Here is a 17,472-nt window from a genome sequence, read left to right on the forward strand (position 1 = left end):
GTCAGAAAAGCTGTGTTTAAAAACACACTGAAGCGTCTCACGGAGTGTTTTTTGCCCATTGCTTTAAATTTGATTATCTCCTTAGGATAAGGGAATTCTCATTCTAATTGTGAAAGAAACAGAAAATGCTTGTCATGGAGCTACTGCAGACCCTTTTGGCAAAGTTTCATAAAGGATTTTATTCATGTCTCAGAAGGGAAGATGTTCTGTGTGTTTAGACTTGGAATGGAACCATTACCCTGAGTCACACCTGAGCTGGGGTGGATTCCGCTTAAAATATCTCAAAATACAGAAATGTGTGAAACAAATGTTTAAATCTGCCTGCAGGTCCTCATCTGTGGTTTTTTTTTCCCTTTTTTCCTCCTCACAGAGTCCTGGCTGTTTCCCAGTGGAGCTGGAAAGGGGCCCTCGAGGGTTTGGGTTCAGCCTCCGAGGAGGGAAGGAATATAACATGGGCTTGTTCATCCTGCGCCTGGCTGAGGACGGGCCAGCGGTCAAGGACGGGAGAGTGCACGTGAGTTTGGCTTCTCTGATCAATTTATTGATCAAGTTGACACATTAATTTACCTGAAGTGGCAGGAAACTTGGTTTTTCCGTGAGCACAGGGTCCCAGAACAGCAGCTGGGCCTCTGCCCTTCTTCCAGCTGTCCCTGTGTGGTGACAGCTGTGGGGTTGGAGAGGAGAGATCCATGGACAGCTCCATGAGCATCCAAAAGGAACTGTCCAGCCTTGCTTGAGTTCCAGTAACATCCCTGACCCAGCTCCTCAGGGTACTTTACGACTCCAGCAAGAGATTTCACGAAGGAACAGAGAGCTGAAAGGAGAATCTGTGTCCAAGTCAGTGAATTTTTAAGGAATATGTGTGTGAACATTGTGCTGTTGCCGTTCTGAGCCATTTCTGGGGATCCAAACCTAATTTTTTTTCAAAATGTTATGTTAATTCTTATCTTTGTGTGAGGAATTCACTCTCAGATATTGTAGTAAAACCAAATACATGGGTACAATAGCAAAGAATGGTGGTAGGTGAGGCTCTGTGGCTACTTCCCAGAGCTGGATTTTCAGAGGCTGGAGTGTGGAGCTGAGCCAGGTGCCCATGAGATGCCATCCCACTGCAGTCCTGGTGCTTCCTGCACTTGTGGCCACTGGCACATGGTTCTCCCTCTGTTTGTATTTGCAGAATGGGGCTGATACAGATACTTGCTGTGAGGCTTAATTGGATGTGGAACTCTAAGTATTGTTAACTTCTCTTATCCAATTCCTCACATCAATGAGGTTTTTTCCCCTCATGCTTCAGAGACTACACAAGTGTGGTGTTCAGTGCTAATATTTTCTCTTGTTTTCCTTCTTTAAGTGGTGTCACACTGAGCTCCAGGGCTTTGCTTTTTGAGCAACCAGAAGGTTGTTCAGCCCAGAGAAGAAAAGACTGAGGTCAGACCTCATCAGGGTCTGCAGCTTCCTTGTGAGGGGCAGGCACTGGTCTCTGCTGTCTGTGAGCAGAGACAGGACCCAGGGAACAGCTGGAGCTGTGCCAGGACAGGGTTGGGTTGGATCTCAGGGAAAGGTTCTCCCCCCAGAGGGTGGTTGGGCACTGACCAGGCTCCCCAGGGCAGTGGGCACGGCCCCAAGGCTACCAGAGCTCCAGGAACATTTGGACAACGCTCTCAGGGACAGGGTGGGATTTTGGGATGTCCTGTGCAGGACCAGGAGTTGGACTGGATGATCCCTGTGGGTCCCTCCCAGCTCAGGATATTCCCTGACTCTCTGAGGTCCCAGCTGACTGTTCCCTGTGTCACTCAGACAACCTGTGCCCTGGCTCTGTGGGGACTGAGGCAGCAAAATCCTGCTGAGAGCTCCAGCTCCAGCTCCCCCAGTGATTTCCACGTGGGGTGTGGGTACAGCAGCCTTTTGTAAAGGCCCTTCCCACCCCCTGGCCCCTCACCCTTCCCTGTGCAGGGGTGGAGTGTCCCAGCTCAGTGTCCCAGCTCAGTGTCCCAGCTGGGCTCAGAGCACAGAGGGGCTGAGCTCTCCCAGCCCCAGGGGATTCACACTTCCCGTGTCACTCAGTTTGTCTCCCTCCTCATCTGGACACGGTGTCGTTTTCTGGCTGTGCTTTTAACGCACTGAAGAGGAATTTCTCACCCAGCTGAGCTGTCAGAGTGTCCCTGTCCCACCCTGAGCCAGCACTGACCTCCTTTGGCAGAGTTTATTTAAGGAAACCCAGACAGTCTCTTGGAGCTGCTCTTGTTACACAGCAGTGACATCCCTTGGCTGTTCTGGGCAGTGCCAGATAGGCCTCCCTTTTTCCTATTTTCCCAAACACACATCCCTTTTTCGTGCTCATTCCAACCCCTTTCCAGCAGCCTGTGGGGTTGCTGTGAGCTGGAATTACCTGCCCAGCACCTCTGTGAGTTGTTAATTGGCCTCAGAGACCTCAGCACTGATCTCTCCTGCCTGGAATAAGAATTCCTTCCACCTGCTGTGCCCTGAGCTGTGCACTGGGTGAAGGTGCCCCTCACCTCACCTGGGGGGTGTGACCTCACTCAGGTGTGACTCAGGTGTAGTTCATCCCTGTGCTCCCTCCACACCACGATCCAGAAGGAAAATAAATACATTCAAGCACCTCCTGGATCTGCCCCATCACTTATAAATGAATGGCAGATAGAAAATAAACACCATCACTTGTAAATAAAAATCCCTTGTGAACAAGTGGTGGACATGTGTCAGTAAATGAGAAGTTTGAGACTTTCTTTCCCTGAGCTGGCTCAGGACACGGCCTGTGTGACCTGTGAGCCCCCAGAGCCCCGGGTCACACCCTGCTCATCCCCCCTGGAGGGGTGTCACTGCTGCTGAGTGGATTGCAGCACAAGAGGGAAAACAGAAGCATCTACCTCTATTATTCCATTTTTTCTTTCTAAACTAAAAACCACTTTAACAGTGTCAGAGATTCCCAGGGACTCACCTGCTTGCTCTTTTCTCCTCAGGTTGGTGACCAAATAGTGGAAATTAATGGAGAACCCACCCAAGGAATCACTCACACACGAGCCATTGAGCTGATTCAGGCTGGAGGGAATAAAGTTTTGCTGCTGCTGAGACCAGGGACTGGATTGATTCCAGATCACAGTATGTTGTCTCAAGGGCTGTTTGGTTTTGTCCAAGGTGGGGGAGGAAAGTGGGATAAGCAGATTCTGGTGCTTGTTCACTGCAGTAGTTGGCAGTTCCCTTTGTGACAGCTGTGCAAGTGTTTATTTATTATTGAATTAAATTAAAAATTAAAATACAAAAATAGAAAATAGAAATATTTGTTTTAAAAGATGAGAAATATTTTTGGTACAATTAACACATGACAAGTATTTAGGAATATTAAAACCCTGTGAAATTATTCCATATTTTAATAAGTTTCTCAGCTCTGTCCAAGCTAATCAAGCTTCCCTATAAAAATGATTAACTCTGATTGCCTTTTAATTTAAATTAAAATTCTCTATGCTACAGTACTCAGTTAAAAATGCCTGTATTGTTAAAATATGATTTCTGTACAGATTCATTTCAGTTTTTAGCCTTCTAAGTTATGGAATGCTTTGTTTTTCAAAGCCAAAACTTCAGGAAGCAGGAGAGGGACAACTTTGTTCTCCAGAGGGATTTGGTTTGATTGAAGGTGATTTTTGCCTCTGCAACAGGAAAGGACAATTTCATAGGCCAGATAAAAGGAAGGACAGCAAAGAAAACGCTTGCAGGAGCCACAGAGCTCAGAACTGATGATTTGGGGTCTGCCAGGCCCCAAAACTGCAAATCAAAGACTTGTGGCAGTGGCAGCATTTTAAAGCAAAGAGCACCTGATTCCCAAATGTGCATTTTAGTCTTTTATCCCCTGATGTTGGCACCAGGGTGCTCATGATGAACTTCCTAAACTGGAGGGTCACTTTTTTCTGATAAAGAACTTTTCAGTCCCAGTCCCAACCCTGAGTTTATCCTTCCAAAGTCCCAAACCTGCAGTTTGAACTCCCAAATACTTTGTGTGTTCATTTACAGGCAGCAACTGATGTTCACTCAAGGGGTAAAATCTGCTCAGAGCTGTCTCCATTTCTTTCCTCCTGAGAGCTTGAAAAGGGCCCTGAACATCCCCGTGCTCTGACCTGCCCAGCACAGTGAAATCAGGGAATTAGTGCAGGGCATGGAAACAGCCCATCTGTGCTGGGCTGGGCTCAGCCTGCACAAACCCTGCACAAACCCTGCCTGCCTGGGCCTGGCTCTCACCCTGAATCACCTCCTCAGTGAGGGGGAAAGCTGAATATCGTTAAATATAGTTAAATACAGTCTGCCTTGTGCTCTGATGAGCTTCTGGTTGGGTGGTTGGGCACTGAACAGGCTCCCCAGGAGGGAACTGTCACAGCCCCAGATCTGCCAGAGCTCCAGGAGTGTTTGGACAATGCCCTCAGGGACAGGGTGGGGTGTTGGGGTGTCCTGGGCAGGGCCAGGAGTTGGACTGGGTGATCCCTGTGTGTCCCTTCCAGCTCAGGATGTTCTGTGATGCCATGGGGAGGTTCTCTTTAAAATGACATTTCCATTAAAATGAGGAGGTGGAGGCACCTCCTGCTCTCTCCTCCCCAACATCTGACTCCAGCAGTGACCAGTGGAGTTTATCCATGAGGGATGTGCAGGGATTATCTGGGGTCACTCCTGGCCCTTTTGTTCACAGGAATCCCCTGAGCTTGAGGGAGAAACACAGAATCCCCAAAAGTCTGAGGGAACCTCTGGAGCACATCCCACCCATCCCTCTGCCCAGAGTGGGGTCTGGGATGGGAAGGAGGTGCTGGAGTGGGGAAGGGTTTGTTGCCTCTTGCCTTGCTGTTAATCCCACATTTCTGGTTGAAATCTTGCTTGCTGTACTCTGTGATTTTTTTTTTGGTATGTACTTCTGGGCTTTTTCTCTTCCTCCTTCAGGTTTGGCTCCTTCCAGTCTGTGTCCCTACGTGAAACCTGAGCAACATTAAGGGCTTTCAGTGCTTTTCTTGGTTTTTCCTTAAAGACTTGGTAAATCTGCATGTCTTGTGTTCCATCTCTTCCTATTATTTAAGTGCAAAGCTATGGATAACCTCGACTTTTTACTGTTTCAGGTTTCTTTTAGCATAACAGTTCCAGTTCATTTAGTTTTCTCATATTAAACAATGTAGGTCAGGGACTTTCTATTTTGCAGTTTTGCTGTGTAGGCTCCAAAATTGTTTTGATCCAAGCCTGTGTCAGTCCTGCAGGGATCAGGCAGCATTCTGAGCCCTAGTTGTGTTTTTTTTTTTTCCAAAATCACATCCTCAGGGTTGTTGTAGCTTGTAGAAAAAGACAATACGTAAATCTGGCTAAATAAGGCTTTGAGAATATGCCACTCCATAATGTTTCTTAAATTGAACTCGGTAATTTGCTGCTGAGGTGCTACAATTGTGAAATATTTAGTGATTATTATTTTTTGTGTGTAGTTGTTCAGTCAAATCTCTCGCTGTTCACTTCCAGGTGATTGGGATAGTTACAATCCATCTTCGTCAAATGTAATATATGAAGAACAGTCACCATTATCTTCATCTTCCCATTCTGCTTCCCCATCTGAAGTGTGTTATTTACCAGTACCAGGAGAAGCTTTAACCAGAGTTCAGCTGTCTGAGGAACTGGAACAAGCAGAGAACACTGTGCCTGACAAGATAAGCACTTTAACTGAAAACCAGAGTGAGAGGAAGCCTCAGTCTTCTCCCCAGAGAACAAAGAACAGATGGGAATGTCCCTCCAGCCCTGGGTTTGGAATCACTAAAGGTAGTTTGGAAGCAGGGACCAGAAGAGACAGATCTGCCAGTCCAGCAAAGTCGGGGGCTGCTGAGGGACACCCTCCCAGGGGATTCCACAGCCCCAGGAAAGGGGATCCTGAAAAGAACAATCTCTCACATCAACCTGGCAGATCCAGAGGGAGTGAGAGTAAAACCACAGAAACAGGAACGAACAATAGTGACAAAAAAGAGTATTCCAGTGGAAATCAAGGAAGGTCAGCCAGTCCCCACAGGCACCTCGGGAAGCCGGGAAGTGCAGAAATGGTGGGAAGGAGCCAGGGCAGAACTGGTGGTGGGATTGGTAAACCAGGAGTCAGCAGGAAAGACACGAAGCAGAAAACTGCAGGAAGGATGGAAGGGTGGTCTGCAGAGAGACACTACCCAGCGTTTGAGGGGAACAACCTTCCCTTGAGGGACTGCAGGAGAAACGCCTCCGAGGACGATTTATTGACCAAGTCCAGCTCTGGAGAGCCAAGTTCCAGCAGGTTCAAAACCTCCAGCCTGTCCAACATCCCGCTGCTTTCCACGGAGAAACAAAGGAGGGGGGAACCACAGGAGACTGTCACGCTCAACAGGCACCAGGGAGGGAGACACGTGGAGCTGCCCCATGAAACCAAAGATGGAACTTCCCACCCCGAGGGTTCTCCAGTGAGGAAAGCGCCGATAACTCCCGGGCCGTGGAGGGTCCCCACTAAGGGCACCCCAGCAGCAGGAGTGGCTGGAAAACGGGTGTGACTGACTGACACTGTTTTTTTTTAGAACATGTTTTAACCAGTTTTCCAATAAGGGTCATTTAAAGCATTGGTTCTTTTCACACAGTTGTCTTTTTTTTTTCTTTTTTTTTTTTTTTGGTCTCAGAAACTGGTTGGAAGGGGGGGGGGAAAGGGTTTGATTTGTTCTTAAATTATCTAAGCTGCATGAAGGACCTTTTGGATGCTTCAGTGAAACTCTGCCATGAGCTGCTGTCCCCGTGTCCCCGTGCAGGCCCTTGTCTGCTGCTCCCAACGTTGCACTGCTGCGGCTTCTCCGAGTGTTGTGAGGTCTGAACAAAGTTATTTAATGCCTCTGTTGCCAATGTGATCCTGACTCACTTCCTGCTCTTGTGCCAAGTTTATCTACTGTATCCAGTCAATCTAACCCTCCCCCCGTGGATTCCAGTCACAGACAAGGCAGGTTTGGGCTGAGGTGGGTGTTTTCTCTGAGCGTGGTGCCTGTTTGCGTCAGGAAACCCACGTGTTCTTGCTGGGTCGGGAAGGACATGGGCGAGTTGGTTCTGTCAGTTCCAGGGCAGCAAACGAGCCACTGATGCTGCCCAGTTGATGTGTTTCCTGGGGTTTTTATACCCCATACCAAACCCTGTCGATAAAAATGGTATTTGACATAATTTTGCGTTTTCTGAACGCAGCAAAATTGCTTCATTGCCTCGATTCGTAGGGATTTGCTTTGCAAACATCTTGTGTGAGGAGAGGAAATTCTGGGTTCTGTTAAATAACATAATTCCTTTGGTTTCACTTGTGGCACCACAAAATCCTCAGCCTTGGTGTGGAGCTGATGCTGAAGCCCCATCTTTAATTAATTAATGCTAGTTAGGAATTGGATTTTTTTCCCTCTGTAGAGGTAACAACTGACCTTAGACAGACCCAGCTGCCAGAGCAGCCTCGTCAGTGAAGTTTTTGCCTGTGTATGTTAGAACTCTCCCATATTTACATGGAATGTGTGATCAGGGAGTGCTGATGACACAGAGGGTACAGGGGGCTCGCTCTCCGTGGTTTGGGCTGGCAGAGATGTTTTAAAGAGGGATGTGACCACCAGGACCTCCTGACACCTCAGTCCCAAAGCTGTGAGAACAGCAGAAGCTGAAGGGGGTTATTTTATTCATAGTTTTAGTGATTTCCTGACATGTTTAGGTTTTTAATGGTAAAAGGAGCCTGTTGGTCCAGTTTGCAGAAGGAGGAGTAAAGGATGGAGCTTTACTTACTCAAAACTCAAACTAATAGGATTTGCTCTCTGAAATGGAACGAGCAAATACCTCCTTTTGGCTTTGAAACATGGGATGTTTTTTTTAAAGGCTGATGAAGCACAGTGAGGCAGTTCTGAGTGGAATTCTTCCCAAGCACAGCTGACTGCTCAGCCAGCTTTTCCACAAAGACTTTGGGAATTCAAAAGGCTTTAGAGCAGCTCTGAACTGTGCTCTGCTGCTCAACCCCGGGCGCTCCATCGAGGTTTGCTGTGTAGCATAACACGTACAAATACTCCCTGGGTGGAGTATGACTGTGAAATATTTAATACTCTGAAGTAGCCTGTGTAGATATTTCCCCTGTGCCCTTCCCCAGAGGGTGGTTTGTGTTGAGCTGTGTGCACTCGCCCTGACCACTGAGTACAGTGACAGATCCAGACCTTTAATTCCAGATGAATTAAGTAGCACCACTGAAATGATTCCCCTGCCATCAACTCCCCTCGATTTTTTCTATATGTTAATGTGATAATGTCTTACCTGTGTGTGATTTCTCCTTCCATAGACCTTGTATCTGTACTTCCTGTATCAGACTTAGCCATGTGGCCTTGGAATGCTAAGCAATGTATGGATGTACTGGGTGTAAATGTTTATATATTGTACAGCACCTTTATACAGACTTCTGAGGTTCTGACTAGAGAGAGACCTGTAAATCGCTCATTATTTTTTATATAGATATTAAAAACAAACTCCAGTTCGTGGCCTGTTGGTTCTGCACTGTATAAACCAGGTTCTTGGTTGGCTTTCAGGGGTGTGACCCCAGGTTTTACCCACAAACATGCTTCTCTTCTGGAAAACAAATGCAATTTATTATTGGAATTTTCCTTGACACCCTCCCCCCCTCCATTCAAACAGCAAATGCTTGACAAAGGTGGTATAAAAATCATCTATTTTTATAGATGTAGAAAACAGTGGGTAATGATGAAATACTTGTCCTGTAGGTTTATTTGTACATTTTGCTATATAAAATTGTCATCTCCTTTTACATCTCACAACTTTTCCTTGTACAGAAAATAGCTGTAAACAATTTACTACCAAAAATGCTTCTGCCATCTTACCCTCCTGTGAAAGAATGAAGCTCTGAAAAGTTCCTCAGTTTTTGCTCTTTTCATTACTAATAAATAGAAGCTGATAGAGCCAGTGAAGGGAAATATAACAGAAGCTTTAAAATGTTTTCTTTCTCTCCTCTGCCCTTTCTAAACACTAACCTGAGGAGGTCTTTGCCAGAGCTGTTCTCAGGCAGGACAGGATGGAGTGGAGTGTTCCAGGGAACAGACCTGGCAAAATGTTCTACGGCTCATAAACACTTTCCCTGTAGTATTTGTGGAGAGGTTTTTCTCCTGTAATTAATGTTTTCAGAAAAATACTCATCATTTCTTCGCAGCAGCCCCAGCCTAAGCCAACAGCAGGACTCTGGTATTGCTGGAGTGGCAGCAGGGAGGGGTGGAATTCACATCCTGAGCTGGAATTCACATCCTGCAGTGGTCCAGGACAGAGGCAAAGCCTCAAGCACATGGAGCTTTTAAGGATTGAGACTCTCCTCAGCACAGCCAGACAAGTGCAGCTAAGGATGATCGAGCTGCAATATTCCAGTGTAGCTCCAGGAAGGCTGACTGGGATGGGAGGGCTGACTCCCTCCTTGTCACATCCCAGGATTCAGGGTTTGCAGGAACGTGGCACCACTCACAGCCATTGGTGTCCCTCCAGCTGCAGCTCTTGTATGGCTTCAGGGTTTGATGTCCCACACCAGTTCCTGCTGGTTTCAGTGCCAGCTGCCAGGATTTGGCCCCATTAATGCAGTTTTTCTGTGTGCATGCCATGGGATGACATCACTGGTGAGACCAGTTGGTTCTGGGTGGTGTAGAACAGTAAAGCAGAAAGAAAACTTCTGATAACACTGAGAATCTGTTTGAAAGCTGTAATTACAGATTTCCATCAGTTTTCTGCTTTCTGCCCACACCTGAGGTTCTCTTCTCTCTGGTGGAGATGCCCAGGGCTGATGTTCTGTCAGTTCATGGTTTAATTTTCCATAACTGCAAAGAGACAGAGAGTGAGTTTGGGTCTGACAGCCTTAGGTCTGCATGTTCTACATCCACAGGTGAGACTCTGTCTCCCTTTCCCATCCTGCTCTGCTCAGTGAGCTCCAGCAGGATGAGCCACAGGAGGACTGGGATAAAGGGAAAGAACCCTGCATTCTAACAGCTTGACCTGAATACAAATGAAACTGGAGTCAGCCCTGTCCTTCCCCCCAGAACTGGCTCAGGGAGGTGGGGACTCACCCAGCAGAGTCTGGTCTCTGAATTACCAGTGCAAACCTTTCTGCTCGGGCAGGAGGAGTCTGGGGGGCCCCCAGAGCTGTTGCTGTTGGTTTGTACAGGACACTCACTCTGATATTGAACCCTAGAAGGTCACTGATAACTCCTGAGACAGCAGAGAGGATGACAACCCGTGTGATGTTGTAGATCAGGGGGTTCATGGTCAGTCCATACAGCCTGAAGGGACTATCCAGTTCCTGCAGTGGAAGGACAAGGAAAAGAGTCCATTAACATTCACCAAGAGCAAAGCAATTCATCCTCTGACTTTCAGCTTAACACTGGCACTCCAACAGACTGTGCTGCCTCTGTCCTTTCTCAAATGCATGTACAGGAATTCCCACTCTGTTTCAGAGATGTTTCCTGCTGAATCCACAGTCTGTTCACAGCACTAATTAACCACAGTGGTCTTGTATTGCTCCATCTCATGTCACAGCTGTAGGAGCACAGAAAAACCCCCTCTGTGAGTGAGAGCCAGCTCTTACCTAATCAAGAGCCACATGGTATTGCCTTTAGGCACCACTTCTATAAAACTGAGCTGTTCAGAGTATCTTACCTTCAGCAGCTTTGTGGACAGTTTCAGAACATTGTTTACCAGAGACAGCTGCTCCTTCTTGTTTGGCTTCTTCTCCATCTTCAGGTACAAGTTTATCTGTGACAGACACCACAGACCAGGTGTTGATATCCCAGCACCAGCCCCCCAGTGATTCATTACTAAGGGAAACCAGAGCCATTTTTGCAGTCTGCTGTCACTCCTGAAGAAGTGAATTTAGCACTGATAACATCATTCTTTTTCCAATTGTTTTGGCTAACCCAGAGACAAAAGCCATCCAGAACTTTAGAATCTGAGTCTGTCCCAACATCACCAGCTCACCCCTGCCCTGCTGTACAGTGCTTTGTTGCCTTCTGGCCAACACAAGGGTGGATTTCTAAATTTTGAAAGTTTCATTCTAGTGTTTAAGCTGGTTTCAAATACAGTAATTATATCCAAACAAAGGCAGAGGGAGAACAAGCTAAATGGAGTCACCTGCTCAGTGAGCAAGATGGAAATGTTACTGTATTTCTTGTTGGTTTCAGAGCCCAGAGATGCCAGACGTAGTAAAAAGAGAAGCAGTGCTGCCTCCCACATCAGGAACTCCCAGTTGTAAGCTGCATTTAGGAAGGTTTTGTGGCCCTTAAGAACCTGTATTGGGGGGGAAAAAAAGCACCAATGTCAATAGCAAGTTGCCTGTTCTTGGGAGAAGTGCACAAGCACTGCCCTTGCTCCTCTGCCCAGCCCTCTGTGCTCTCCAGCACTGGCAGTTCCTCCACAAAGTGTAAATCATTCCTGTAATGAGGTCACAGTAAAAGGTCTTGTTTCTAACCTGGCTTTAGCTTGGAATTGATTTTTTCTGTCTGCTCAGAAAAGGAAAATTGTTCTTTCTCTTCCCTCCCTCTGACCAAATAACAGGGAATAAAGTGCCTTTCCTTGTCCCACTGGCAGCCTCAGACCCACCCCCCCCCAGCCAGAGGGAGCTGCTCCTGCCTTTCCCAGTATGGACTCACTGGGACTAACACAGCAGGACTGGGATTGTCATTCCTTCCTCTGGAAACCTGTGGCTTACAAAAACAGTCACAGCAGTGAGAGTATCTACGAACCATCAACCTCACTGCTACCAGAGCTGCATCCTCACATCAGGAACCTGCCTGAACACTGACCAAGAAATGGCTCCAGCATCAGCACTGCTGCCTGCAACAGCTTTAGGGAAGGTTAGAAGGTGTAACTAATAAGTTCTTGAGCTGCTTTTCCACACAGTGGTTACAGAGGATGCTGCAATCAGCCCTCTGGAATAAAATGTCCTGTGAACACTTGAGGTCCTTGGGCAGTCTCCTCTCCTTTGTGCCCAAATGCCCATGTCCTGAAGTTTTCCTGATGATTATAAAACCCAAGATTTTCCCATGCAAGCAGAGAATGAATCTCTACTTCCAACTAAAGATTACAAAGCTTTTAAAAAATGCAACATTCTCTACAGTACTTTGGGGTCAAACAGCTCCAGGTCAAAAGCTCTTTGTATTCTGGGGAAAGAAAAGCCTCCAGCACTTGGAGAGATCTTCCCCTATTTTAAAAACCAGAGAGGTTAAAATCTCACCTGGGCACAGCATATAAAAGCAATTGAAAGAGCCAGCAAAAAGACTGAGGACACAACAACATCCACAGACCTCTGGGGGCCTCGTCTCTGTGGAAACAAGGACACGGGGTCAGGGCTGAGGTTGGGATGTGGAGCTGTGAAGCCAAAACTCACCACAAACAGCTGTAACTGTTACACCCTCTGTAATCACCAAACCCTGGATCAGAACTCACCTTCAGATAGGAGCGAAGGGATAACCAGATCTTGATGTTCTCCACCTTCTTGAGCCTGAAGTGAGGAATTTCGTATTTCCTGGCTTTCCGAGCAGATGTGATGTGACTGAAAAGCTTGGCAAACAAAAACCTCTGCAGTTTAAAACAAAACACACACACACATAAATCAGTCTAAAACAAATCAGATTGACTGGGATTGTTAGGGGTACCTGGCAGAAAGGGTGACTGGGGAAGCCCCACATGAGACCTGGGTGCTCAACCTCTCTGGGAAATGGCAGCAGCTGTTTTTATAGAATTCCAGAGTGGTTTGGGTTGGAAGGGACCTTAAAGCTCATCCACAACCCCCTGCCATGGGCAGGGACACCTTCTACTAGACCAGGTTGCTCCAAGCCCTGTCCAACCTGGCCTTGGAGACTTCCAGGGATGGGGCAGCCACAGCTCCTCTGGGCACAGAGAGGGGACAGGGTGAGCCCTTGGGGACAGGTGAGAGGGGGGTACAGGGGTCAGATTACACACTGACAGGTGTAATCTGTGACTGATCAATAGGAGCCTTCCCAGACACCCCTCCCCGACCTTGGTTCCCTCACCAGCTCTGCCCCCTCAGCTGGCTGAGACCTGCTTGTCTTTGCAGGAGCAGGGGGGGTTTGATCCCCGCCCCAGGCTCAGGGAAGGCACCAGGACCTTCAAACCCACCTGTTTGTAGGTTCTCTCAGCAACACACATCATGAAGAAAAACATCCAGGTTAAGCAGAGCCTTTCCAGGAAGTTGATGGCAGACAGGACAATGACAGGGGCGCTGGCAGGAGCTCCACAGAAGATGTACAAGAGCTCCTTGAGAGAAATGGAGCAGAGCTGCTCCAGGTTATCCAAGCGGAAGAGCCTGTAGAGGAAGGGCAGGAACGCCAATCCGATGGTGATGATGTTTCCCAGCATTTGATACCCCACTCCTTGCTGGTAGGCATTCACCTGGTAAGCAGGAACAAAAATGGGATGATCACCTGGGTTTTGCATCAAGGAAAAGGCCTGTTGTTGTGGCAGCAGCCACTCAGCCAAGCAGTCAGTTCCCCCTCCCTTCCCAGGACAGAGCCTAAAATAGTCCCACCCATTTCAGTCCAAAGCCAACAGCAACCAGCCAATAAATAATCAAACCCCCACCCTCAGCACACTGCAGAGAAAACCAGGAATCATCAGCTGATTAGTCTTCAACAGACGTCAAAAACTGGGGTTTAGGGAAATTTTAGGAACAACTGTCTTTGCAGCTGGGGAGGGCCCAGTTTTGTACAGCACCTGATACTTGCACGTGTAACCACTTCCAGGGGCTTTGGTGGCTGATTTCTGAAGTGTGAGGGAGAGGCTGCAGTGCCACACCCCCCCTTACCCTGCTCATGATAATCCCACTGATCTCCAGCACGGACATGTCCACCTTCTTGCAGTCGTTCCCTTCCCAGATCAGAGCACTCACTTTGGCAGATGCTGGGCTGGTGTTCTGCAGCCAGAACAAATGGTTCTATAAAAGAGAGAGAAATGCAAAAGGTGGGTCTTCTCCTTCTGTCCTGCTAGTAAATAATGCTTTTTCCTGAATTAGATTGAGGGGGGATTCCAAATTTGGGGGATACCTGAGGGATAAATCATTGTCTTGGGCTGACAGGCTTTGTGTGTTGAGTCTGTTAAAGATATTTATACCTGCTTCACCCTCACTCTAATAGTATCTTAAAACTTCCAAACCAAGGGGAAATTTTTCGTTATTTATATTTGGAAAACAATAAATAAGAGCAATTCAGAAGACAAAAAGTCCTCATGAAAAGAAAGGACCTGTCAGCCGAAAACTCACCAAGAAACTCACCTAGGAAAAAAGAAGGAAACAATGAAATACTTTGCTTGGGATGAGATAATACCAGTGGGGAGGAGGGAGTGAATCATGACACTGTTTAGATCATTGCAGACTTCCATGTGATTCTGGTTGACAGAATGGGTTGCTCAGGGAGGGAAAGGGGAAAGTATTCTCAGCTGCTGGCTGCACGTGAACCAACCTGCTGGAACACGTCCTCCTTGGGGTCCCTGCGGGGGTCCCTGGCGGCGTCCTCGCTGTCGCTGGTGCAGGAGGAGCGGCACTCGGGGCCGTGCAGGAGGTCGTCCCACAGCATGTCCTCGGTCTCCGAGTCCTGCCGGGTGCTCTCCGAGTCCCGCCGGCTCACGCTGCAGCTCCGGGACCCCACGCCAAGGCAGGGCCTCGAGTCCTTCAGAGAGCAGCAAAGTCTACATGGCACAGCCCCACACTCGCTCTGTAAAACCTCCTCCTCCTCCTCCCCCTCCCAGGAATCAGCTTCCCGAGGGAATTAGAATTCCCAGCTTCACCCACCCGAAGTGGTTTAAGACACTGTTATTCAGGGATAGTTTTGGGAAGAAGCATTTCTACATCAGAGCTCACACAGACCCCATTAGTTCCTCACCTTTCTTCTTTACAATTAACAAAATAAAAGCTGACTTATTCCTTCAACTGTAAAACTTTTCTGCCTGTTCCACAATCTAAGATTTCATTTCTATTTTATATTAATTTATAGATTTTCATATTTATAATCTGATATTCACATATTTTATTTCTGTTTTATTTTCAGGTGGGGGAAGTGCTAGAGTCAAAAACAAAATAATGAAGTGACTGGGTATATATCACAGAATAAATTTATTCCTTCATTACAGGAAATGGACTCAATGATCCTTGTGGATCTCTTTCAATTCAGAACATCCTATGATTTTAAAATCAAAATTTATTAGCTTAAAAGCTACAGCACAGCACTGCCTCCCAACCACAAGAGCACTTGCAGCAATTCCAACAGGAGCAAATAGAGGCAGCTCAGAGCTGCCAACAGTTATTTGTTTGATTGTGTTTGTTTAACAAAGCAGCACAGTTCTGAACAACGTTTACAAAGCTGCCAATGAACAGGGAGGGGGGGAAGTCACACCTTGTACCTGAAAATTCAGAAGCACAAACATTTAATAACTGTCTGTTCAGATGGAGGGGGGTTGGGAGGAGATGAGCTCTAAGGTCCCTTCCAACCCAACCCATTCCATGATTCTGTGACAGGGAAGATGTCCCTGCACTGGTCAGGCCCGGGAAAGCTCCCTCTCTTGACTTTATGACCATACCTGAACATACAACGTAGATTCCAGTTCCGATTCCACGACACTGTCAGAGTCTCTGGCACCTTTCAGGGCTTGCTTGACCTGCCAAAACCAAAGGAAATCCAGCTCATTGTCCATAGCAAACTAAAGCGTGAGAAATGGCACAAATTCCAGGTGGGTACCTGTGAGACAGCCTGGTTCAGAGAAGGCAGAGGCCTCTTCTTCTTCTCCTCGTAGCTGTTGTCACTGGAGGCCCCTTCCATGCTCCGGCGTAACAGGACCCTTCGTGCCACAGCGTCCTCCTCGCTCGACAGCTCGTCCGAAATGCCATCCCTGTTGGTGCCTTCATCCTGGAAAGGCACAGCCAAAGCCAGGCTGAGGCACCACAGAGGGCCAGCCTGAGTCAGGCTCAAAGCCACAGCTTTGCTCCCCTGGCACACACAGCCAGCCCTCACTCCTGCAAAGGCAGGGGATCCCCACAGAGCACACCCGGCATCGCGGAGACTTCAGAGATTTTGACTCGCCCCCCCTATCCCTGTCTTGCCCCAGATATACTGAGAGGGAATTTTGGGTGGATGGAGGTGGATTTGGGGCAAGGGCAGGAAGAGGAGGAGGCAGCAGCAGCTCTTGGCTGTGTCTTACATCTGTTCTCCTGTGCTTAAGGCTGCTGGTGGCTCAGAGACCTGGAAATGTGGGCTGTGTCCCTACACAGAGCTCTGCCCCTCTCCAAATGCCTTCACAGAGAGGAGTTGGTATGGCACAGTGTGACAGAATTCTGCACAGATTCTATTCCAAGTTCCTTATGTGGGAGTTAACACACCACCAACCCAGAAGAGCCTCAAAAGTGACTCCCCAAATCTCTGTGTTTCAGAGATTTCAACAGAGGTCACAATCCTTTAACTCTTTCTCTCTCCCCAAGGGCTGTTTCAGTTTTTCCTGCCTCCCCTCTGCAAGGATATTGTGGGGAACTGTTTGCAAGGCCAATTATTTCACAGAACTGCCTTTGAAAATTCCCAATTTTTTTATTTTTAATCGTTATCAGCACTCTCCCTTAACTGAACATCTTGGGATCAGAAGTCTCAACAATTAAATGAACACAGACATTTCCAGGACTGTCTGTGTGTGATGTACTTGGCCAAGCAACCTGGTCTAGTGGAAGGGGTCCCTGCCCAGGGCAGGGGGTGGAATGAGATGAGCTTTAAGGTCCCTTCCAACCCAAACCAGTCTGGGATTCTATCCTATGATTCTATGAAAAGATGCTGACAGCAAAGCACCAGCACCATGTCAGCTGGTGAATGAGAGGCAGAAAGGGGGTTTAGGTCCCCTAAAGATTAGCAGAAGGAGGGAGAATCTTATGTTAGTTCAAACCACACAGTGAAGTACCAACACACTTCTGGGCACACAGAGAATACACTGAGACTGTGACTCCAGAGGGGTTTCCTCTGGCAGTACCTGCTGGCTCTTCTCCCCGTCAGAAAGTTTACTTTTCTCTTTGGAGTGCAGCAGCCTGTGCTCAGATCTGGCCTGCCTGGGTTTAATGCCATCACCCACAACACTCACACCACTCTCTGTCTCGGTCCCTTTCTCAGCTACCAACTTCACTCTTCTGTTCCTATGAGAGAAAACACAATAAAACACTTTTATGTCAGAGAAAAACCCTTTGGAGTAAAACATCTTTCACTTGCCATACAGGTGCAGCATCAAACAAGATACCTGAGGGATAAATCATTGTCTTGGCTGACAGGTTTTGTGTGCTGAGTCTGTTAAAGATATTTATACCTGCTTCACCCTCACTCTAATAGTATCTCAAAATTTCTAAACCAAGGGGAAACTTTTCATTATTTGTATTTTGAAAATAAATAAATAAATAAATAAATTCAG

General features: G+C 47.4%; 2 protein-coding genes across 8 annotated transcripts in view; one reads left to right on the plus strand and one right to left on the minus strand.

Moving 5' to 3' along the window:
• The window catches only part of MAGI3 (membrane associated guanylate kinase, WW and PDZ domain containing 3), a 68,197-nt gene extending 59,642 nt beyond the window's left edge, over positions 1–8,555 (plus strand). For 3 of the 4 annotated variants that reach the window (XM_051808528.1, XM_051808530.1, XM_051808529.1), the window contains 3 exons: positions 371–514; positions 2,982–3,120; positions 5,500–8,555. In XM_051808528.1, coding sequence (XP_051664488.1) covers positions 371–514; positions 2,982–3,120; positions 5,500–6,539 — 1,323 coding nt within the window. In that variant the 3' untranslated portion in view covers positions 6,540–8,555. Of the gene's footprint in view, positions 1–370; positions 515–2,981; positions 3,121–4,938; positions 5,029–5,499 lie in introns of all 4 variants that reach the window. The other variant, XM_051808531.1, reaches the window with a different exon arrangement.
• A 257-nt stretch (positions 8,556–8,812) lies between these two features.
• Positions 8,813–17,472, minus strand: part of LOC127480419 (protein PHTF1-like) — a 29,766-nt gene continuing 21,106 nt past the window's right edge. For 2 of the 4 annotated variants that reach the window (XM_051808553.1, XM_051808552.1), the window contains exons 7-18: positions 17,044–17,203; positions 15,774–15,941; positions 15,616–15,693; positions 14,502–14,708; positions 13,850–13,978; positions 13,165–13,437; positions 12,472–12,603; positions 12,260–12,346; positions 11,158–11,313; positions 10,687–10,782; positions 10,205–10,330; positions 8,820–9,851 (exon numbers count right to left, since the gene is read on the minus strand). In XM_051808553.1, the coding sequence (XP_051664513.1) occupies positions 9,831–9,851; positions 10,205–10,330; positions 10,687–10,782; positions 11,158–11,313; positions 12,260–12,346; positions 12,472–12,603; positions 13,165–13,437; positions 13,850–13,978; positions 14,502–14,708; positions 15,616–15,693; positions 15,774–15,941; positions 17,044–17,203 (1,633 nt within the window). In that variant the 3' untranslated portion in view covers positions 8,820–9,830. Of the gene's footprint in view, positions 9,852–10,204; positions 10,331–10,686; positions 10,783–11,157; positions 11,314–12,259; positions 12,347–12,471; positions 12,604–13,164; positions 13,438–13,849; positions 13,979–14,501; positions 14,709–15,615; positions 15,694–15,773; positions 15,942–17,043; positions 17,204–17,472 lie in introns of all 4 variants that reach the window. The other 2 variants (XM_051808555.1, XM_051808554.1) reach the window with 2 other exon arrangements.

The sequence above is a fragment of the Manacus candei genome, unplaced genomic scaffold, assembly GCF_025592945.1.
Source record: "Manacus candei isolate 608988 ecotype Guabito, Panama unplaced genomic scaffold, ASM2559294v1 h1tg000073l, whole genome shotgun sequence".
Classification (NCBI taxonomy): Eukaryota; Metazoa; Chordata; class Aves; order Passeriformes; family Pipridae; genus Manacus; species Manacus candei.